The 24,116-nt window shown below is 41.7% G+C and overlaps 1 protein-coding gene across 5 annotated transcripts in view; it reads left to right on the top strand.

The window, feature by feature from the left end:
* The first annotated feature begins 4,578 nt into the window (after positions 1–4,578).
* RMDN1 (regulator of microtubule dynamics 1) overlaps positions 4,579–24,116 on the top strand; it is a 36,475-nt gene continuing 16,937 nt past the window's right edge. Inside the window, exons 1-3 of one of the 5 annotated variants that reach the window (XM_070802953.1) lie at positions 4,579–4,832; positions 21,845–21,962; positions 22,692–22,788. In XM_070802953.1, the coding sequence (XP_070659054.1) occupies positions 4,704–4,832; positions 21,845–21,962; positions 22,692–22,788 (344 nt within the window). In that variant the 5' untranslated portion in view covers positions 4,579–4,703. Of the gene's footprint in view, positions 4,833–5,134; positions 5,239–6,817; positions 6,839–21,844; positions 21,963–22,691; positions 22,789–24,116 lie in introns of those variants that run through there. The other 4 variants (XM_070802952.1, XR_011570677.1, XM_070802954.1 and 1 more) reach the window with 4 other exon arrangements.

A 24,116-nucleotide genomic window follows, 5' to 3' on the forward strand; every position in this document is an offset into this window, starting at 1 on the left:
CCTAGTCCAAGTCACCACAATTTCTTTCTAGATTACAGTAAATCCTAGTAACTGCTTCCTTACCAGCTCCCCTAGTCTGTTTTCAAAACTGTCAGAAGAATCTAATTAAAATGTAAATTAGACTGTGTCGTGTGTGTGTGTGTGTGTGTGTGTGTGTGTGTGTGTGTGCTCAGTCATGTCCAACTCTTTGCAACCCAATGAACTGCAGCCCACAAGGGGTCCTCTGTCCATGGAATTTTCCAGGCGATAATACTGGAGCAGGTTGCCATTTCCTACTCCAGGGGATCTTCCTGACCCAGAGGTAGAACCTGCATCTTCCCCATTGTCAAACAGATTCTTTACCACTGAGACACCTGGAAAGCCTGTGTCACATACAATCATACAAAGAAAAAAAGGGAAAACACTTACAATGGTTTATGAGGTCCTACATTACTTGGTCCCCATCTCTTCTCTGACCTTATCTCTTCTTAATACTCTCCTCCTTGCTCATTCAATTTAGAGTGCTAGTTAGTTAGTTTTAATCACACAGTTGTGTTGACTCTTTAGGACTTCTGGACTCTACCACACGAGGCTCCTCTGTCATGGAATTCTCCAGGCAAGAATACTGGAATGGGTTGTCATTTCCTCTTCCAGGGGATCTTCCTGACTCAGGGATCAAACCTGGGTCTTCTGCATTGCAGGCAGATTCTTTACCATCTGAGCCACCAGGGAAGCCCTTATGTTCAGAGAAAATGTCGCTTGACTTCCTAATTCAGGCCTTTGCACTTTCATTTCCCCCCACATGATATGCTCTGCCCCCATATATCTTCAATGACTCATTCCCCCTTCTCACTCAGTGATTTCTTCTGTGGCCACCAACCTATTTAAAACTGTAATGCCTACAAAGAAGCATACCTATACCCCTTCCTGCTTATCTTCCTTTTCAGCATTTAGCACTGTCTCATATCTTTGGAGAAGGCAATGGCCACCCACTCCAGTATTCTTGCCTGGAGAATCCCATGGTCAGAGGAGCCAGGTGGGCTATAGTGCATGGGGTTGCAAAGAGTCAGACACGACTGAGCGACTAACACACACATTATATCTTTTATTATCTATCATATCTTTTATCTTGTTTACTATCTCTTCCCAGCTGAAACATATACTCCACTAAGAATTACTCATTCAGCCTAGAAGAATATCAGGCATACTATGCTGCTTCTAAGTTGCTTCAGTCGTGTCCGACTCTGTGCGACTGCATAGATGGCAGCCCACCAGGCTCCCCTGTCCCTGGGATTCTCCAGGCAAGAACACTGGAGTGGGTTGCCATTTCCTTCTCCAGTGCATGAAAGTGAAAAGTGAAAGGGAAGTCACTCAGTCGTGTCTGACTCTTGGTGACCCCATGGACTGTAGCCCACCAGGTTCCTCCATCCATGGGATTTTCCAGGCAAGAGTACTGGAGTGGGGTGCCATTGACTTCTCCCAGGCATACTATAGCAGAGCAAAATATATTTGTTTAAGGAGTGAAGAAATTGTGTCAGGCCCTATTATATGCAAAAATCTGACACATCATTGAGGTTACAGTATAGTGAAGGCACATATTATTGATTCTTATCACTGTTATCTTTAAAATTTATTCCAGATTGACAAATAATCACAAATATATAAAATAAATTATGAAATGTGCTTAGAGTCATAAAGAAAATGAAAATATACTAAGGGGAATCAAGAAAATTTTCTCTGAGGAAGTAACATTTGGACAGAGAGTTGAAAGATGAATAGGAATTACCTAGGTAAGGAATAGTGGAGTGTGATCAGGGGACAGGGGAGGGTGACAAGGAAGTAAATAGAATGGGAAGGAATCCTGACAGAAAAAATATCACAGAGGGAAATCTGAGGCTCACGGGAGGTAAGCAAAGATACTGTCCCTGGAGCCAAGAGAGAAATATCACAGACTTGAGGAGACTAAAGAAACAGGACTTAAACACAACAAGTAATCAGGATTTTATCTGAGTTGGGGAAAATTGTTACTATGAAGGAAAGCATTGGGACAATAAGCATACCTTGTATATTAAACAATAATATTCTGTCAACTTTGATTTCCTGAATTTGATCATTGTACTGGGACTAAACTGCAACGCAGGAGACACCAGTTTGATTCCTGGGTGGGGAAGATCTGCTGGTGAAGGGATAAGCTACCCACTCCAGTATTATTGAGCTTCCCTGGTAGCTCAGATGGTAAAGAGTCTGCCTGTAATGTGGGTGACCTGGGTTCGATCCCTGGGTTGGGAAGATCCCCTGGAGAAGGGAAAGGCTACCCACTCCAGTATTCTGGCCTGGGGAATTCCATGGACTGTATAGTCTATGAGGTTGCAAAGAGTCAGAAACAACTGAGCGACCTTCACTTCACTAGGACTAAATAAGAGAATGTCCTTGTTTCTGGGCTTGAAGAGTCATGATATGTGTAATCTACTCTTAACAAGTTCAATAATAGAAAATAATAACAGGAATAAAATATACATGTTATATGTATGATACTTAAAGATAATGTGACAAAATGTTAATCATGGATGAATTTAGGTGAAGAAAATATGAGATTTCTTGCAACTTTTCTAAGGATCTAAAAATAATGGATGGCAAAGAATATATCAGATTTCTTGCAACTTTTCTAAGGATCTAGATTTTTTTTTTTTTCAAAATAAAAAATTTAATTAAAATTTTAACTCTGGTTTAAATATCAGAAAGTCAATCTCAGGATTATGATGCCATTCAGTGGTAAAAACCTATTATTCAGCAATATTGAGAAAGCTACCAGTAGAAATTTTTTTTAAAGAGAAAGTAAATTGTGAAAAGGACCTGTATATCTTTTACAAAATGCTTTAAAAATAAACACAATAGGGATATCACTGATATAATCCTGAAGAAATGTGGTTGATCAACCGGTGGAAGGAGAAATCCCATAGACGAAGCTTTGAACTTGTTGTTGGAAGACATGAATTCAACTCTTCTACCAATATTTACTGGTCTTTCCTGATGGCTCCATGATAAACAATCCGCCTGCCAATGCAGGAGACACAGGAGATGGGCGTTGGATCCTTGGGTTGGGAAAATCCCCTAGAGGGGGGAAATGGCAACCCACTCCAGTATTCTTGCCTGAAAAACCTCATGGACAGGGGAGCCTGGCGGGTTACAGTCCATGGGGTCGCAAAGAGTTGGACAGGACTGAGCAATGACCAATCAATACTTACCAGCTATGTATCCTTGAATAATAAAACTCTTTAAGCTATAGTTCACTTGTTTATTAATTTTGGATACCACTTCACAATGTAGTTGGGAAGATCAAATGAAATGAAAGTGTGTGTTAATTCACTACATAGTATTAAGAGTACTATATAAGTGTAACCTAATTAAAAAACAAAACTGTAACTATCTTCCCTTATTGGCCATAAAAATTTTTCATGTAATCCATTTACTAGGTTTTCAGCCTGTATTTTCTCTCACATCAACTCTGAGGTAGGTTCAAAACCTCTTCTTTCCCTTCAAAAGAATTCTAGTCCAGTGAGAAGCAAGGCCCACAGTACTGAATACTTTGAGGGTAAGCCAGGGGTTTCATACCATACAATCCAAAGCATATAACAGCTGTCAACCTTCTGCCCAAAGGCTTCCTCTTTCTAGTCCTTCTTACTGCATCAGTTTTGGCAGGTCATTGTTTATTCGGCTAAGCCCCTTGTTAGGTGAAGATTGTGGACTTGTAGTTGCAACATGCGGGATCAGTTCCCTCACCAGGGATGGAACCCAGGCCCTCTAAGTTGAAAGTATGGAGTCTTAGCCACTGGACCAGGAGGGAAGTCCCTAGGCTGGTCATTGTCTCTGACTTCTCTCTGACATCCTCCTCCTCCTTCATTCTTTCCTTTACATAGAATAGTTTAATCCTCCCAAGCATTTATTTCCTTAACGGACCCTCCAGTACCAGCATTCTCCCCACCTCTGGAGGCAGCAGAGAATTTTTTTTTTTTTTTTAAAGCATTTTGTATTTGCATACATAAATTACTCTTGAGAGTCCCTTGGACTGCAAGGAGATCCAACCAGTCCATTCTGAAGGAGATCAGCCCTGGGATTTCTTTGGAAGGAATGATGCTAAAGCTGAAACTCCAGTACTTTGGCCACCTCATGCGAAGAGTTGACTCATTGGAAAAGACTCTGATGCTGGGAGGGATTGGGGGCAGGAGGAGAAGGGGACGACAGAGGATGAGATGGTTGGATGGCATCACTGACTCGATGGACGTGAGTCTCAGTGAAGTCCGGGAGTTGGTGATGGACAGGGAGGCCTGGCGTGCTGCGATTCATGGGGTCACAAAGAGTCGGACACGACTGAGCGACTGATCTGACGTAAATTACGGAATGCTGATCTGCCCTTGTGCCAAAGCCAAGACAAACTCCTAGGATGGGTAGAAGTCTGCAGCCAGAAAGTCGCTATCTTCCGGGCCGCGTCCCAGCGGGCGCAGGGGAGAGTAGCCACTACGTCCCACCTAATGGGGCATTGCCCGCCCGCGGACGTAGTGCGCCGGAAGCTGCCGCGCGGTACCGGAAGCGGGGGTGAAACCGGAAGCGGACGTGAAACCGGAAGTGGGCAGGCGCGACTCCCTCTGGAGAGACGGAACGCCTTTAGCTCTGCCCCGCTCCTTGCGGCTGAAGAGGTGAAAAGTCAGCACTGAGAGTTATACGACATGGCGCTAGCCGTGCGCTTTTGGTGCCTTTTCCCTGTGGGACGTAGCGCCGCCTGGGGACTTAGACTTCCGGCAGGTGCTGCCGGCAGCCGGGGGCAGCGCGTTCCTTGGCGACTCGGCGCCTCTGAGGTACCTTCGCTGCCCCAGCTCTCCCGCTTTCCTCCCCTAGCGACCGTTCTCCGGCGGCGCCTTCCTTCTTGAGGCCCGGGGGCCCCGCGTCGCCTTAGGGTGCGTGGGGAGCTGAGGAAGGACCTCAGGGCCGTGCGCCTGGAGCACTCCCGTGACCGCGAGGGATGTAGGTCCTCTCCTTTGCGCAAGCCTGCTTTCCTTTCTGAAAACCGGGGTTGGAGGAGGAGCGAGGGCCCGGGAGAACCTGCTCCTGCCTGTGGGGAGAAAGCCCTTGACCGCCCTGAGATGCTTTTCCCTTTCAGTGATGGCCCGATACAGTGACGGCTCCTGAGGCTGTCAGTCTGTCGTACCTGGGAAAGCTTGCGGTGTGAAAAGAAAATTCCTGCGACTCAGACTTTTTTGCTATGTAGGTTTAAAAAATTATTTTCTAGTTTCTTGCTTCATCTGCATAATGTAAGGAAGGATGTTGGGATAGACTGTCATCCCAGTTTTGGCATTTCTGTTAGACTGATTGGTCTTGGTTTGTGTAATCTGTGAAACAGGGTGGAAGGGCGAGGTTGCGCTTTGGGTATGTATCGTTTGAACTAGAGGCTTCATTATTTTAAACACACATTTTTAATTTCCTGCTATGTTCAGAGTTCTGGGGTGAGGGAGGGATGAATGACCGTAAGGATAGATCCCTTTCCTTGTCAGAGCTTATAGCCACATGAGTTGATGTTTCATGATGTGAACAGAGGAATGGGAGGAGTATTCAGTTCAGTTCAGTCGCTCAGTCCTGCCCGTCTCTTTGCAACACCATGAACCACAGCATGCCAGGCCTCCCTGTCCATCACCAACTCCCAGAGTCCACCCAAACCCATGTCCATCGAGTTGATGATGCCATCCAACGATCCCATCCTCCATTGTCCCCTTCTCCTGCCCTCAATCTTTCCCAGCATCAGGGTCTTTTCCAATGAGTCAGCTCTTCGCATCACGTGGCCAAAGTATTGGAGCTTCAGCTTCAACATCAGTCCTTCCAGTGAACACCCAGGACTGATCTCCTTTAGGATGGATTGGTTGGATCTCTTTGCAGTCCAAGGGAGTCTCAAGAGTCTTCTCCAACACCACAGTTCAAAAGCATCAATTTTTCGACGCTCAGCTTTCTTTATAGTCCAATTCTTACATCCATACATGACCACTGGAAAAACCATAGCCTTGACTAGACAACCCTTGTTGGCAAAGTGATGTCTCTGCTTTTTAATATGTTGTCTAGGTTGGTCATAACTTTCCTTCCAAGGAGTAAGCGTCTTTTAATTTCATGGCTGCAGTCACCATCTGCAGTGATTTTGGAGCCCCCAAAAATAAAGTCTGACACTGGTTCCACTGCTTCCCCATCTATTTCCCATGAAGTGATGGGACCGGATGCCATGATCTTCGTTTTCTGAATGTTGAGCTTTAAGCCAATTTTTTCACTGTCCACTTTCCCTTTCATCAGGAGGTGTATTAAGTATGACATTAGCCTCAAGTTTCCAAATTAGAGCTTTGGGGAGTTAAAAATTCCATTTTAGTGAAATGATCATAGTTTAGATAATAACAGCTAACATTTGTTGAACCATTACTATAACCAGGCATTATATGTTAAATATTACCTGATTTGTTTACTGAAATGTTTCCATGAACCTTATGAATTAAGAACGGCTATATCGTGTCTTTTTGATAATGGCCATCCTAATGGGTGTGAGGTGAGATTTCATTATGGTTTTAATCTGCTTCCCCCCCGGTGATTAGTGATGTTGAGTACCGTTTCATGTACCTGTTGGCTGTCTTTAAATCTTTGGGAAAATGTCTCTTCAGATCCTCTGCTCATTTTTTTTTTTAATGCATGATTTTTTGTTTGCTGTTGCATTGTATGAGTTCTTAATATATTTTAGTTGCTAACCCCCTATCAGATATATGATTTGCAAATATTTTTTCCTTTTCACTAGGTTGCTTTTGAAGAAAGTAGGGAAAACCACTAGACCATTCAGGTATGACCTAAATCAAATCCCTTATGATTATACAGTGGAAGTGACAAATAGATTTAAGGGACTAGATCTGATAGATAGAGTGCCTGATGAACTATGGACTGAGGTTCATGACATTGTACAGGAGACAGGGATCAAGACCATCCCCATGGAAAAGAAATGCAAAAAAGCAAAATGGCTGTCTGGGGAGACCTTACAAATGGCTGTGAAAAGAAGAGAAGTGAAAAGCAAAGGAGAAAAGGAAAGATATAAACATCTGAATGCAGAGTTCCAAAGAATAGCAAGAAGAGATAAGAAAGTCTTCCTCAGCGATCAGTGCAAAGAAATAGAGGAAAACAACAGAATGGGAAAGACTAGAGATCTCTTCAAGAAAATTAGAGTTATCAACGGAACATTTCATGCAAAGATGGGCTCGATAAAGGACAGAAATGGTATGGACCTAACAGAAGCAGAAAATACTAAAAAGAGGTGGCAAGAATACACAGAAGAACTGTACAAAAAAGATCTTCACGACCCAGATCATCACAATGGTGTGATCACTGACCTAGAGCCAGATATCCTGGAATGTGAAGTCAAGTGGGCCTTAGAAAGCATCACTATGAACAAAGCTAGTGGAGGTGATGGAATTCCAGTTGAGCTATTTCAAATCCTGAAAGATGATGCTGTGAAAGTGCTGCACTCTATGCCAGCAAATTTGGAAAACTCAGCAGTGGCCATAGGACTGGAAAAGGTCAGTTTTCATTCCAATCCCAAAGAAAGGCAATGCCAAAGAATGCTCAAACTACCGCACAATTGCACTCATCTCACACTTTAGTAAAGTAATGCTCAAGCTTCTCCAAGCCAGGCTTCAGCAATACGTGAACCGTGAACTTGCTGATGTTCAAGCTGGTTTTAGAAAAGGCAGAGGAACCAGAGACCAAATTGCCAACATCTGCTGGATCATCGAAAAAGCAAGAGAGTTCCAGAAAAAACATCTATTTCTGCTTTATTGACTATGCCAAAGCCTTTGACTGTGTGGATCACAATAAACTGTGGAAAATTCTGAAAGAGATGGGAATACCAGACCACCTGACCTGCCTCTTGAGAAATTTGTATGCGGGTCAGGAAGCAACAGAACTAGACATGGAACAACAGACTGGTTCCAAATAGGAAAAGGAGTATGTCAAGGCTGTATATTATCACCCTGCTTATTTAACTTATATGCAGAGTACATCATGAGAAATGCTGGACTGGAGGAAGCACAAGCTGGAATCAAGATTTCCAGGAGAAATATCAATAACCTCACATATGCAGATGACACCACCCTTATGTTAGAAAGTGAAGAGGAACTAAAAAGCCTCTTGATGAAGGTGAAAGAGGAGAGTGAAAAAGTTGGCTTAAAACTCAACGTTCAGAAAATGAAGATCATGGCGTCTGGTCTCATCACTTCATGGGAAATAGATGGGGAAACAGTGGAAACAGTGTCAGACTTTATTTTTTGGGGCTCCAGAATCACTACAGATGGTGACTGCAGCCATGAAATTAAAAGACGCTTACTCCTTGGAAGAAATGTTATGACCAACCTAGGTAGCATATTGAAAAGCAGAGACATTACTTTGCCAACAAAGGTCCATCTAGTCAAGGCTATGGTTTTTCCTGTGGTCATGTATGGATGTGAGAGTTGGACTGTGAAGAAAGCTGAGGGCCAAAGAATTGATGCTTTTGAAGTGTGGTGTTGGAGAAGACTCTTGAGAGTCCCTTGGACTGCAAGGAGATCCAACCAGTCCATTCTGAAGGAGATCAGCCCTGGGATTTCTTTGGAAGGAATGATGCTAAAGCTGAAACTCCAGTACTTTGGCCACCTCATGCGAAGAGTTGACTCATTGGAAAAGACTCTGATGCTGGGGGGGATTGGGGGCAGGAGGAGAAGGGGACGACAGAGGATGAGATGGCTGGATGGCATCACTGACTTGATGGACATGAGTCTCGGTGAACTCCGAGAGTTGGTGATGGACAGGGAGGCCTGGCGTGCTGCGATTCACGGGGTCACAAAGAGTCGGACATGACTCAGTTACCGAACTGAACTGAACTGAGGTTGCCTTTTCATTTTGTTCATTGTTTCCTTAGCTGTGCAGAGGTTGTTTTAGTTTGATGAAATCCCACTTATTATTTTTTTTTTTTTTTGCTTTCGTTGTTTTTGGTGTCAAATTCAGTCATAGCCAAAATCAGTGTCATGGAGCTTATCTTTATGTTTCTAGGCGTTTCATGGTTTCAGGTCTTAAAATGAAGTCTTTAATTCATTTTGAGCTCATTTCTGTGTATGGAGTAAGGAAGTGGTCCAGTTTCATTCTTTTGCATGTGGTTGTCCAGTTTTCTCAACACCATGGAGACTATCCTTTCTCCATTATATATTCTTGACGGTAATTAACTGGCAACATAGGCATGGGGTTATCTCCAGGCTCTCAATTCTGTTTCATTGGTCTATATGTCTGTTTTTTATGTGAATACCATACTAGTTTGATCACTAATTTAGTTTGAAATCAGGAAGCATGATGCCTTTGGTTTGCTCTTTTTTCTCTAGATTGTTTTGACTACTTCGAATTTTTTGTAATTCATACAAATTTTAGGATTGTTTGTTCTATTTCTGTGAAAAACACCATTGGAATTTTGATAGGGATTTTATTAAACCTGCAGATTGCTTTGGGTGGTATGGGCCTTTTAACGATATTAATTCCTCTAAACCATGAACGTGGAATGTGTTTCCAGTACACTCTCTTAAGTTTCTTTCATCAGTCATACTTTTCAGTGTACGGGTCTTTTACTTGCTTGGTTAAGTTTATTATTCCTAGGTATTATTCTCTTTGGTGTAATCATAAATGGGATTGTTTTCTTAATTTCTCTTTTTGATAGTTTTTTATTAGTATATAAAAACAGTATATTCTTGTATATTGATTTTGTATGCTACAACTTTACTGAATGTATATGTTATTTCTAATAGTTTTTTGGTGGAGTCTTTAGGGTTCTCTGTGTGTACTATTATGTCATGTGCAGATACTGACAGTTTTACTTTTTTTTTTTTTTTGCCTAATTGTTCTGGCTGGAACTTTCAATACTATACTGAATAAAAGTGGAAAGAGAGGGTATCCTTGTCTTGTTTCTCACGTTAGAGAAAAAACTTCTGAAAACTTCTGACTTAATGATTCATTGTAATGTTGATTATGAGCTTGTTGTTTATGGCTTTTATTTTGTTGAAGTACATTCCCTCTGTTCCCACTTTGTTCAGAATTTTATCTTAAATAGATACTGTATTTTGTCAAATGCTTTTTCTGCATCTATTGATGATTGTACGATTTTTGGCATTCATTTTGTTAATGTAGTATATCAGATTGATTTGCACATGTTACCTTTTTGCATCCTCTAAATAAATCTAACTTGATCTTGGCTTATGATTATTTTAAGGTATTGTTGAATTTCATTTCCTAATTTTGTTGAAGATTCTTGCATTTATGTTCATCAGGAATATGGGCTTGTACTTTTTTTTTTTCTTTTAATGTTCTTGTCTGTCTTTGGTATTATGGTAATGCTAGGCTCATAAAAATAGTTTGGCAGTTTCCTTTTCAACTTTTAAAAGAATTTGAGAAGGATTGGTATTCATTCCTTAAATGATAGAATTCACCAGTGAATCCATCTAGTCCTAGGCTGTTCTTTGTTGAGAGGCTTTTGATTACTGACTCAGTTGTCTTAAACGGTCTGTTCAAAAATTTTTTTTATAATACAGTCTTGACAAGTTGTTTGCTAGTAGGAATTGATCTATTTCTTCTGGATTCAAATTGTTGGTGTGTCATTTTCCATAGTAATCTCTTATGGCACTTTGTACTTCTGTTGTATTGGTTATCATCATCAGTTTGCATACAATAATGCAACTTTTTTTTTTTTAACTTTTACAATGCTGTTTGTTTCACTTTGTGAGTCTTATGATTTTGTTAGAGCCCAGAGGGTTGGCCAGGCCTCCTTGGATTCAAGAATTCCAAGACCCACTCCCTTTCTTATCTACTCCCTTTCTTATCTAAAGTGCTGCCTAACTTACTGTGCTTGCAGGCAAGCATGGAATCCGAGCAGTGTCCAGGCAGGTCAGAAGCAGGTCAGAGGTCTGTTTTGCTAATTCTGAAGCCAAAGATAAAAAATACACAAGGTTAAAAAAAAAAAAAATATTCCTAACAATCTATTCAGCCACTCTCTGTCTTTTGATTGGGGAATTTGGTCTATCTAGTTTTAAACTAATTATTGATAGCTGTGGCTCTGACGGGCTTCCCCGGTGGCTCTAGTGGTAAAGAACCTGCCTGCCAGTGCAGGAGATGTTAGAGATATGGGTCAGGAAGATCCCCTGGAGGAGGGCATGGCAACCCACTCCAGTATTCTTGCTTGCAGAATCCTCATTGACCGAGGAGTCTGGGAGGCTGCAGTCTATACGGTCACATAGAGTCAGGCATGACTGAAGTGACTTAGCATGCACACATGCATGGTTCAGACAGTAAAGAATCTGCCTGCAATGCAGGAAACCTGGGTTTGATCCGTGTGTTGGGAGGATCCCCTGGAGAAGGAAATGGCAACCCACTCCAGAATGCTTGCCTAGAGAGTCCCATGGGCCGAATTCCAATAACAAGGCATGCTACAGTCTATGGGATTGTAAAGAGTCAGATGTGACTGAGTGACTAACTCTTTTATTTATTGCTATTTTCTTAATTTTTTTTAGTTGTTTTGTTATTCCTTTGTTTATTCTTTTGTTGTCTTTCTTTGTGATTTATTTTTCAAAATAGAATGCTTATATTCCTTTGTCTTTCTCTTTGGTGTATCTCTTATAGGTTTTTGCTTTGTGGTTACCATGAGGCTTACATAAAACATTTTGGAGCTTTAACAGCCTATTTTAAGTTGATAGTAACTTAGGTTTGAATGTTTTCTAAAGCTGTAAGTTTTTGCTGCTCCCCGCTCGCATGTTTTATGTTTTTGGTATCACAATATATTTCTTTTTATCTTTTGTGTTTGTTAACAAATTATTGTACTTATTGTTACTAGTTTTGTCTTTTAAATTTCATACTAGCTTTATAAGCGATTAACTCATCTTTATGACATTAGATTTTTGAATTTTCGTATAGGTGAGATTTATACTTTCATGTGTTTTCCTGTTATTCATCAGCACTTTTTCGCTTCAGATTAAGTCCCTTTAAGGTTTCTTGTAAGACCATTCTAGTGATGATAAACTTCTTTAGGTTTTACTTGTCTGGAAAACTGAATCTCTGCCTCAATTCTAAAGGGCAACTTTCTGGGTGGAGTGTTCTTATTTGGCAGTTTTTCCCTTCAGCATTTTGAATATATCCTGTCTATTTATCTCCCTTTGGCCTGTAGAGTTTCTGCTGAAGTATCTGCTGATAAATCTTGCAGGGCGGGGTCGGGGAATCCCTTGTGTGTAAAAGGTTGCTTTTCTCTTGCTGCTTTAAGGTCTCCTGCTTGTTGTGTCACTTTTGTTTTCATGTGTCTTGGTGTGGGTCTCTTTGGATTCATCTTTTTTTTTTTTTTTTTTTGCCTTGGTTTCCTGGATCTGGATACTTGTTTTCTTCTCTAGGTAAAGGAAGTTTTCACCATTTATTCAAATAAGTTTTATGCCCTTCTTCTTTTCCTTCTGGGACACCTACAATACAAAGATTGGTCTGCTTGATGCTCTCCCTTAAGTCCCTTAAGTTATCTTCACTCTTCTGTATTCTTTTTTTCCCTTTGTGATTCTCTGATTACATGAGTTCCATTGCTCTGCCTTTGAGTTTGCTAATACCTTCTTTCATTCTTCCAGTCTGCTGTTGAAGCCCTCTGTTGTATTTTTCAATTTAGTTACTGTATTCTTCAGATCTGTGGTTTCTGTTTGCTGCTTTCTTGTATTTTCTTTTCCTTTGTTGAAATTCTGACCTTCATCTGTTTTCCCCCTGAGCTCAGTGAGCATCTTTATGGCTTATTTTGTACACTGTCAGATAAATCCCTGATTTCCATTTCATTAAGGTCTTTTTCTGAGGCCTTATAAGAGAGGATTACAGCTGGTCCTTATCTGTGTGTTTAATTAGCAACCTTCCCTTAGGCCTAGCTTTGAAGATAAACTAATAGGCCTCTGTCACAGAAAGGTTGGAAGTTTGGTCTGTTTTCTCTGTACAGTAAATCCTCTATATATGAGTGAACTCCATTCTGAGAGAACATTCGTTAAGTCCAATTTGTTCCTAAGTCCAACAAAGTTAGCCTAGGTATCTAACTAGCACAGTCTTGTACTGTGTTGGCTGTATGGTATGATCCTGTAATAGGTCATACTATACATATAGGAAAAATATAATACTTTTCACACAAATAATACATTTAAAAAGTCATCAAAAATAAAACATCTGATATTTTATAGTATTTTACCTTGAAAAGTACAGTGGTACAGTACCGAATGTGACATATGGGGGCTGGCATTGAGCGAACGGGCAAGAAGAGTTCCTGACTGGAAGAGGGAGAAAAGGTAGACGATAGTAGAGCTAATAGGAGCAGAAGATATTAAGAAGAGGTGGAAAGAATACACAGAAAAACTATACAAAAAAGCTCTTAATTACACAGATAACCACAGTGGTGTGATCACTCTTCTAGAGCCAGACATCGTGGAGTGTGAAGTCAAGTGGGCCTTAAAAAGCATCGCTGTGAACAAAGCTAGTGGAGATGGTGGATTTCCAGCTGAGCTATTTCAAATCGTAAAAGATGATGCTCTTAGAGTGCTGCAGTCAATAATACTGGCAAATTTGGAAAAATCAGCAGTGGCCACAGGACTGGAAAAGGTCAGTTTTCATTCCAGTCCTAAAGAAGGGCAATGCCAAAGAATGTTCAAACTACTGCACAAATGCACTCATTTCACGTGCTAACAAGGTCATGCTCAAAATCCTTCAAGCCAGGCTTCAACAGTATGTGAACCAAGAACTTCCAGATGTGCAGGCTAGATTTAGAAAAGGCAGAGGAATGAGAGATTGAATGGCCGACATTTGTTGGATCATGGAAAAAGCAAGAGAGTTGCAGAAAGACATCTACTTCTGCTTCATTGACTACACTAAAGCTTTTGACTGTGTGGATCACAACAAACTGGAAAATTCTTAGAGAGATGGGAATAACAGACCACCTTATCTGCCTCCTGAGAAACTTGTGTGCAGGTCAAGAAGCAACAGTTAGAACCTGACATGGAATAACAGAATGGTTCCAAATTGGGAAAGGGGGTACATCAAGGCTTTATATTGTCACTCTGCTTATTTAACTCACATGCAGAGTACAACATGGGAAATGCCAGGCTGGATGAAGCACAAGCTGGGATCAGGTTGTCAGGAGAAAATATCAGTAACCTTAGCTATGCAGAGGACACCACCCTTACGGGGTGGAGGAGCAAAGAGGAACTTAAGAGCCTCTTGATAGAGGTGAAAGAGGAGAGTGAAAAAGCTGGCTTAAGACTCAACATTAATAAAATGAAGATCATGGCATCTGGTTTGATCTCTTCATGGCAAATAGATGGGAATACAATGGAAACAGTGACAGACTTTATTTTCCGGGGCTGCAAAATCCCCGCATATGGTGACTGCAGCCATGAAGTTAAAAGACACTTGCTCCTCGGAAGAAAAGATGTGACAAACCCAGACAGTGTATGAAAAAGCAGAGACATTACTTTGCCAACAGAGGTCCATAAAATCAAAGCTATGGTTTTTCCAGTAGCCAGGCATGGATGTGAGAGTTGGACCATAAAGATGGCTGAGTGCCAAAGAATTAATGCTTTTGAACTGTGGTGTTGGAGAAGACTCTTGAAAGTCCCTTGGACTGCAAGGAGTTCAAACCAGTCAATCCTAAAGGAAATCAATTCTGAATATTCATTGGAAGGAGTGATGCTGAATCTCCAATACTTTGACCGCCTATGCAAAGAGCTGACTCATTAGAAAAGACCCTGATGCAGGAAAGATTGAAGGCAGGAGAAGGGGATGACAGAGGATGAGATGGTTGGATGCCATCACTGACTCAGTGGACATGAACTTGAGCATGCTCTGGGAGATGGTGGAGGACAGGGAAGCCTGGTGTGCTGTGGTCTTTGGGTTTGCGACTGAGTGACTGAACAGCCCAAGTAGAGCTGAAGGGTCATCAGCAAAGGGGACAGAGGGCAAGTTGCAATATGACTCACACATGATGTTGATGGCATAGGTTCTGGTTCCTTGTGGTTCTATTTTATCCACCCTCTTGATAAAATGATCCAGTGCTGTCTGAGTAGTAGGTCTTTTTCATATCATAGATGACATGATAGCACTGGACTGCATTCTGATGGCTCCTGCAACCTTTGTGTACCGTTCTGCATTCAGGTCCTGTGCCTCAGAAACTAACAGTGCCTCCTCAAATAAAGAAAATGCCCTTGCTGTTTCCTGCACCATGAATCTCTTCGGTTCTTTAGTTACTTCTTTCACTTGTCTCTCTTCATTCTTTCCTTGGACCTCCAGTTCCATCAGATCATCATTAGTAAGCTCCTCATGTTGCACAGCCATGAGTTCAGTTAAGTCGTCCTTTTGCAGATCTAGTTCCAGCTTCTTGCTGAGGGTCACTAAGTTGCTGAAGACCTCTTTGAACTCCTCATCCACTTTTTCAAATCCAAGAAAATTGTGAACAGACTGTGGGCTTGTTTCAAGCCTCATTCATGATGATGGCCATAAGTTCACACCAAGCAAAGTCAATGTTTTTTTTTATGCCTTGTAGATGTTATAGTTCTTCCAAAGTTGTCACAGGTTGTTCCTGATTCGATAAAGTATGACATGAATAATATTTCTTGAAAGTGACTCTTAACTGCCTAGTCCATGAGTTAGATGAGCAATGAATATTTTGTGGCAGATGCAGTACATGGGATGAAAGTCATCCATGAATATGGTGTGACATCGAGTGTTGTTGAATGGCAAAACATTGTGGAATGGGGCATCCTTCTCCAAGCAGTATTTCTCTATCTCCAGGATAGAGTGGTGGAAAAACAAGTCCTGGAACATGGCCTGTGTAACCCAAGTTTTGGGGTTACTCTTCCATGCAACAGGAAGAGAGCCCTTGGCTATGTTTTCAGTGGCTCTAGGGCTCTCTGAATGATAAACTAAGGAAGGCTTCAGCTTCATGTCGCCTAAACATTGCCACCGAACAACAGAGTTAGCCTGTCCTTTGTTGTTGTATAGCCCGGCGTCATTTTTCCTCCATACTGATGTAACTTCAGTCTGGCATCTTCTCAAGAACAGGCTTATCTCATCCACGTTAAAAACCTGCTTGAGTAAATACGTACCTTCGTCAATAATTTCTCAAAGCATTTCAGGAAATTCCTGGGCAGCTTCTCTATCTGCACTCACTGCCTCACCACTTACTTTTACGTTGTGAAATTTGGCTCTCGCCTTGAACTCATGAAACCAGCCATGGCTGGCATTAAGAGATGCGTCCTCTGATTCTTCGCTGTGATTCTGCTTCAAGTCTTCATAAAGGGTTTTAGCTTTCTCTTGAATCAGTGTTAAACTTAGTGGGACTCAAGGCTGATGCTGACCCTGCATCCACAAACCAAGCAGTTTCTCCGTCTTCTCCATCACTCTTCCGCGCTTTGGTGTTACTGTTGACATCATCGACAGCAGACCTCATGTGTTCTGTGATCTTGTTCTTTAGAATCCTGCTGCTGCTTTAAAATCGTGTGGAACGATTCATGTTTTAAGAACAAGTAATGTCTCCTATCTTTTCGCCTTGCTCCCCTCTCTCAATTATTTTCGCTTCTGTTTCCATCGTTACTGTTTCTTAGCAGTACCAGCTACTTGACCGCCACTGTTACGCTTGCTTCCAAGCATCCTGGGCATGAAATAAAGATACCCTACTGCTGTGCTCTGTATAATAGTACTGGACAGTAAAGTGCACAAAAGCACAACCACTTATGGAGTATGCATGCAGGTGACAGTGTACACTGGTCACGTGAACTAACTTAGGTGATTAGGATGAGAATGCACGTTCACGTCTTTGAAAGTTTGCTCCTTGAAGGTTCACGTGTAGGGGACTTAACTGTACTGTGCCCTGGGGGTTAGGGAGGCTAGCCACTGTAGAACTGTTTTTCTGTTTGTTACAGGTCTGTGAAACTCATGAACGTTAAGCCTCATTGGCCATCAGAGTCAAGAGAACCAGGAGCGCCCCCTGGTGGGAGCTGCGCAGACTGGAGCACCAAGTGAAAGTGTCAGTCGCTCAGTCGGCCCGACTCTTTGTGACCCCAGGGACTGCAGCCCGCCAGACTCATCTGTGCATGGGGATTCTCCAGGCAGGAACACTGGAGTGGGTTGTCATTGCCTTCTCCAGGGGATCATCCTGACCCAGGGATAGAACTTGGGTCTCCTGCACTGCAGGCAGATGCATTACTGTCTGAGCCACCAGTGAAAGTGAAGTTGCTCAGTCATGTCCAGCTCTTTGGGAATGCATACACTGTAGCCTACCAGGCTCCTCGGTCCATGGGGTTTTCCAGGCAAGAGTACTGGAGTGGGTGGCCATTTCCTCCTCCAGGGGATCTTTCTGACCCAGGGATTGAACCCGGGTCTCTCGCGTTGCAGGCAGACGCTTTATGTCTGAGCCTCCAGGGAAGCCCTTTCAGTATGCACAGGTCTTGGGGGAGATACTGGTTACCTGCAGCATGGCCAAGGGAGAGTGCCGTGACATGCCCACCCTCTGAGTTCTCTGAAGTGATTACTCTAGGCCCCTAGACACGTGTTAAAGTAGATGCCTGCTCCTCAGGCTGAAGTTTTAATGTAAGCCAATAAGGCTCTTTCATGGAAAGGCTGACTGCCTCTGTGCTGGACACTGGGGTAGGTGAGCTTGAGTGAGCCCTTAAGAGCCACTTCTCAGTGCGCTGCAGTCTTCTACATGTCATAGACCCGAGCTCCATTGCCTTTCTGAGCTAGATACTTTGAGCGCTCATTTCTCAGGTATAGGTCTTTTAAGTTGGGGTGCCCATTGTGGGGTTCAAACCCTTCATTCCTCAGGGAGAAGCTCAGGGTTGTGAGTTGCCTCCCTCCTCACCAAAACTGTGGTTTGTGGGAAAATTTTGTCTCAGTCTTTCCTACCTGTTTTGAAGTGGGTTTTTCTTCCTTTGCCTGATATGAAGGAGTCACTCAGCTGGTTTGGGCATTTCTTTCAGAGAAAGAAACCTTTTCTTTCTTTACTAAATGTAACTGTAGGTCTGGTGTGTCTGTGTGGGAGGTGGGTTCAGCATCCTCCTAGGTTGCTGTCTTAAACTAGGACCCAGTGGGGATCGTTTTCAAGGCTGCTTACCACAACTAAATTCTGAAAACCTGTAGACCATGTTAAGTATTTATTTTATTCTAAAGGTTATAGGAAACTATGAAAGACTTTTAAACAGAGAATTCATAAGCTCAGATTTGAATTAAAAAATAACTGCCCAGTGTCAGGAATAGGTAGGCTAGTGTGGATGCTGGAAACTAAAAGATTACCGGTGGCTTAGAGGTTAAAGCATCTGCCTGTAATGCGGGAGACCTGGGTTCGATCCCTGGGTCAGGAAGATCCCCTGGAGAAGGAAATGGCAACCCACTCCAGTATTCTTGCTTGGAGAATCCCATGGACAGAGGAGCTTGGCGGGCTACAGTCCACGGGTCGCAAAGAGTCGGACACGACTGAGCGACTTTCGGTTCGGTATAGAGGATGAGTATGCTGTGGTGGTTTGAACTTTAGTGGTAGCTGTGGAAATGGAATAGGTGGATACCATAAAAGGATGTCAGTGATGTGAAATTTGTGTACCTAAAAGATAGCTTTGATGAGGGAGTTCAAAGGAAGAAGTCAAGGATGATTCTCCGTGTTCTGTCTCCTCCAGTAGTGTGGATGGTGGCGCTGTTTCCTGGGACAGGACCAAAGGGAACAATTTAAGTCCACCATTTAAGCGGAGGAGGAGGAGCTGGCCGGAAGTTAGAAAAAAGCAGGAGATGAAGGTGACACATTCTTTCCATCTGGTGATGGGTCTGTAGTTTTTAATTCCTTCTAGCTTGAAAACAGTATAATCAATGTTGAAGGAAAGACATGTCAAAGAGATAGCTGGCTTCTTTTGTTCAACATTTTTTTTCAACACATATATTTTTCAGACTTCATTGTATGAAAGACATTGTGTTGAGTAATACCTAATGTTCGAGGTGAAATGGCAAATTCTAGCTCAGACAGTCTCACAAGTTGTTAGCATCTCAGAGGTGTCACAAAGTTATGATTCTTTCAGTTGACTATTTGAGTTCTAGAAACATGATTTTTGTTTACTTTCTCAGAAGTGAGCAGAGAGCTCTTTCACCTTAACCAAACTGATGTCAAAGTTCCACTGGTCAGCTGTCACGTCATTAAGGTAGAATAAGGAATAGAAATGTCAGCTGCCCAACAGTGTTTTTTCTCCCCTCTAAGAAAGCCAGGATATTGTTTACTGAGCATCGTATCAGCAGGGGCGTTAGACACCCTAAATATATAGTTTCCTCAAGCTGTGATAATCTGTGCCATCTTTTCTTCTATGTGGTACACCTGCCAGAACAGTAGGTGAAACCAGGGGCTTACTGAAAGATCCTAGTGGTTCCCCCTCTTCTCCCTGTACTGCCATCACCATGCACACCCTCCACCCCCATCTGCTGTGCTCCTGCCGGGTCTCCGTTCTCTTTGCTAACTATGAGTAAACTCAGAACATTCAATGAAAGAAATGTGACTGTGTCAAATTTGGTTTTACTGCTTTGCTGTTGGTTTGTTTGTAATCCAGATGTATTTGGTATCTTGGATATTCAAGCTCAAGAAAGTAAATAAAGCACTCAGCAAACTATAGTATGTTGAATTCCTCATTCTTATCCTAGATACTTATGAGAAGCTAAAATACGGTTCAGATTTGGGTTGTGAGTGAAAGTTTTGTTTTTTCAAATTGAGAAACTGTAAGCATGGAGTTGCTGTTTACCAAGAAGGGGAAGACTGAGTGAATTTGAGGGAGACAGTCACTGGCTGGTGCTTGAGGCGCCTTTTACGCTGTATGTGGACATAAATGTTGTTTGGGCAGCTGCATATATGATTCTGAAGTTAAGAGGAGACCTCTTGGCTATATTAAATTTGCATGTTTTTGGCATGTTGATGGCATTGCAAGCCATAAGACAAAATGAAATCACCAAAATGATATGAATAGAGGAGCGAAGCTCTGGGATTGAGCACGGGACACACCTGGACAGTGAGGTTTTGGAGATGAGGAACCAACAGAAGAGAAGGAGCAGCTGTTGAACAGGAGTAAATTCGAGAGTAGTATTCTTAAAGCCAGGCGGAGAGCGTCTCAAGGGTGAGAGAACACAGCAAGTACTGAAGAAAAGGGGGTTGGATGAATCAGACATGAGGGGGCGGTCCTGGTGGTCCAGGGATTAGGGATCTGCCTTCCAGGGCCGAGGACACGGGTTCGAGCCCTGGCTGGGGACTGAGATCCCACATGCTGAAGGGCAGCTAAGCCTGTGAGCCACAACTCGAGAGGAGACTGGCAGCACAACAGAAGGTGCCACGTGCTGCAGCTGAGACCCAGTGCAGCCAAGGAGAGTTTAGAAAAGAAACAGAGACATGAGGAAATTTGGGGGATTGATAGATGTGCTCATTATCTTGATTGTGGATGGTTTTACAGGTTTACATGTATCCTTCACATATGCTGCATGTTACACATATGCAGTTTTTATATCACTTATTTCTCAATAAGTGAAGTCGCTCAGTCGTGTCTGACTCTTTGTGACCCCATGGACTGTCCATGGGATTTTCCAGGCAAGAGTACTGGAGTCGGTTGCCATTTCCTTCTCCAGGAGATCTTCCCCACCCAGGGACTGAACCCGGGTCTCCCACTACAATGCTTTACCATCTGAGCCACCAGAGAAGTCCAATTTCTCAATAAGGCAACATTTAAAAAATTTCTTGTATTAAATATTCATTTATTTTTTTTTTTAAAGGAAGGAGTGAACAGCTGTCAAATGCTTTTGATAGATCAAGTAAGATGAGAATTTTCTAGGAAATAGCATCCTTGCTTGCCTTAACTAGAATACTGTCAGTGGAGTTGTGGGTATAGAAGTGTGATTTGTATGAGTTCAAGAGAGAATGGGAAGAGAGGAAATAGAGACAGAGCTCCAGACAACTTTTTAAAAGAGTTTTGCTGAAAAGAGAATTTGAAAAATGAGATTGAAGGGAGATGTGAAGTCAAAAGGAAGCTTTTTGTTTTGTTTTTAAGAAGGGAACAGTTACAGCTTACAAAGGTAGGTTAGCTTGTTTTTATATAGATGGTAATAAATTGACTGGAAAAAATAGATGCTATGTGAAAGGAAAAGCGTCATGGGAAAAGAGAAGAGTTTCTGTAGTGATATCCATATATTCCTTTGCCATTGGTCTTGAGAATTCTGCCCATGTTTATGACAATGAATTTCTAAATCTGTTTGGATATGCTTTTTATTTTATTCATTGTTTATTTTAAAACTTCATGGGTCACTTTTGAAGATAGCTTTATTTAAAGCCATATATGTTATTTATATATAATTGCCGTGTTTGATATTCTTCATCTTGTCTGTTCTTAAGGTTGATACTGATTATATACTGGTGTCTTTTATTTGTTTCAAGAAATTATAATATCCATGCTTCTTCAAACAGAATGTAGATCTTCCAATCTAGCATTTACCAGGATAACTGAGATTGTTACATCAAGCTACCATCATTAGCTGCTAAGAGTCTTTCCTTAACATGATGTGCTCTCTCAATAAAGTAGCTATGTGAAATAGTTTTACAGAAGAATTTGACAAAGTAAAAATTTTGTCAAAGTAAAACTATTTTTGTCAAAGTAAATTTTGCACTTGTAATACTCTTAGGATTGATTGCTTTGAGGGTGGGGAAAAAATTGATGTACTCTTTGCTTGTGGTAGCAGTTTCTTCAAATTTTCTGTTTCACAACCCTGATCATAATTCTTTCCATAGGCGATGGGAAACTCAGGAACTTTCAAAAGAAGTCTTTTATTTTCTGCCCTGTCTTATTTGGGTTTTGAAACTTATCAAGTCATTTCCCAGGCTGTTCTGGTTCATGCTGCAGCCAAAGGTAAGCCTAAGCTAAATATCGAGAACACTTAGAGTTATTTGTATTTGTTATATTTTGTTAATAACTTACTATGTTTGAATGTCAGTCTGATGTGTATGTGTGTATATATATATATAATATATATATATATATATATATATATATTCCCTGGTGGCTCAGATGAAGAATCCTGCAATGCAGGAGACCCAGGTTCTGTCCCGGAGTTGGGACGATCCCCTGGAGAAGAAAATGGCAACCCACTCCAGTATTCTTGCCTGGAGAATCCCGTGGACAGCAGAGCCTGACGGGCTGCAGTCCCTGGGGTCTTAGAGTGGGACATGACTGAGCGCACCACAGCAGCAGCAATAACAAAGGCTCTGTGTGGTAGGTAAGGGTATCATAAATTCCTCACAGGGAATTACTTTTTTCATTTTTAAAACTGTGTCATATTTAGTTAGTACTAGAGTAAGTTTTCTAATTTTTTATTTTTGAAGGTTTTAATAAATGAATATTAAGTAACATGAATATTCATATTCATTAAGTAAGTGAATATTAAGTATTATGTGTAATAGCTTCATACTTATTTCTACTACACTTCACATTTTGATTGTTCAGAATTTCTGATCTTTCTTTATAGGTGATTTCTGTATCTGATTTCTTTTGCTTCTATGTAAAAGTGTTCATGTGTCTTAGAATTATTGCCAACTGGCTTGGGAAGACTTACTTTATTTTGCCTTTTTTCTTTTATAGTCTTCGAAATTGAAGAAGTCCTTGAACAAGCAGACTACTTATATGAAAGTGGAGAAACAGAAAAACTTTACCAGTTGCTAACCCAGTACAAGGAAAGGTGGGTGATGTATCATAGGCCTAGGTTTGCTGTTGACTGAAATTTTCTGTTATTTAATAATTAACATATTCTTGGTGCTTGGAATTTTTATAGTTTTTAAAAGTTTTTACTTCAAAGTAATATTTCTTAGAGTTTAATTTATAGTATTTTTTTTTCTTATGTTAAGTGACTCAAAAGTGCTACATATATTTCATTGATTTAGAAAAGGTGGTTCTACTTACTCATTCTAGGTAATGTTGACATTTTTTCTTTTTGTTACTTTGCTTTGAATACAAGGTAGTCATTAAATAGACGTTTATTGTCTTTATCTATGTCATATATTTTTCATTTCTTCTGAGTTAATTTCTTACTGCTGTAGGATTTGAATGAACTAGGATTTTTTTGTCACCTTTGAATAATCCCTTTCCTATTTTTAATATTAGCATGCATGCTTAGTCCAGCACATTAATGTGTACTCATTTTGTGGGGGAGAATGGAGATGGAAAGAGGAGATTCAGCCCAATAAAATAAGTCAAATCAGGCTAAATGGCATTTCCAGGTCATTGATCTGCCTCATCTACTGAACTAAAAATATTGAGCCATTTTCAACTGACTTTCTTAGATTTTCCCAAACCAGTTTTCCCCAGAAGACCCATCAATTTCACTTCCTAAATATCTGTAGGATCCAACTTCTCTTCTCCTTCGTCCCCTCAGTAACTTGAGGTGGTTGACTTGGCATTTTATAGTCACTTCAGTAATAGCAACATAAGCTGTAAGGTGGCTGTTGTTCTCTGGCTCAGTTGTGTCCGACTCTTGCTGATCCCATGGACTATAGCCTGCCGGGCTCCTCTGTCCATGGGATTCTCCAGATAGGAACGCTGGAACGGGTTGCCATTCCCTCCTCCAGGGGGTCTTCCTGACCCAGGGGTGGAACCCAGGTCTGCTGCATCGCAGGTGGTTCTTTACCACCGAGCCACCAGGGAGGCTGTCAGGAGGCTATTCTATATTCACTGGATTATAGATATGCTATTGCTACTTACCCTCCGTTTCTCTTTTTAATGATATTTTATTTAGATTTTACTTTGATTTACGTATTTAACTGTCTCGGGCTGAGCTGGGCCTTCACTGCTGCACGTGGGCTGCCTCTGGTTGCTGAGAGCGGGGCCACCGTGCGCAGGCTGCTCTCTGTGGTGGCTCCTCCTGCTGAGGAGCACGGCCTCCAGGTGTATGCGCTTCACTGCTCCACAGCATGTGGGATCTTCCTGAACCACTGATCAAATCCATGTGCCCTGCATTGGCAGGTGGATTCTTAACCCCTGGGCCACCGGGGAAGTCCCTACCTTTAGTTT

The sequence above is a fragment of the Bos indicus genome, chromosome 14, assembly GCF_029378745.1.
Source record: "Bos indicus isolate NIAB-ARS_2022 breed Sahiwal x Tharparkar chromosome 14, NIAB-ARS_B.indTharparkar_mat_pri_1.0, whole genome shotgun sequence".
NCBI lineage: Eukaryota > Metazoa > Chordata > Mammalia > Artiodactyla > Bovidae > Bos > Bos indicus.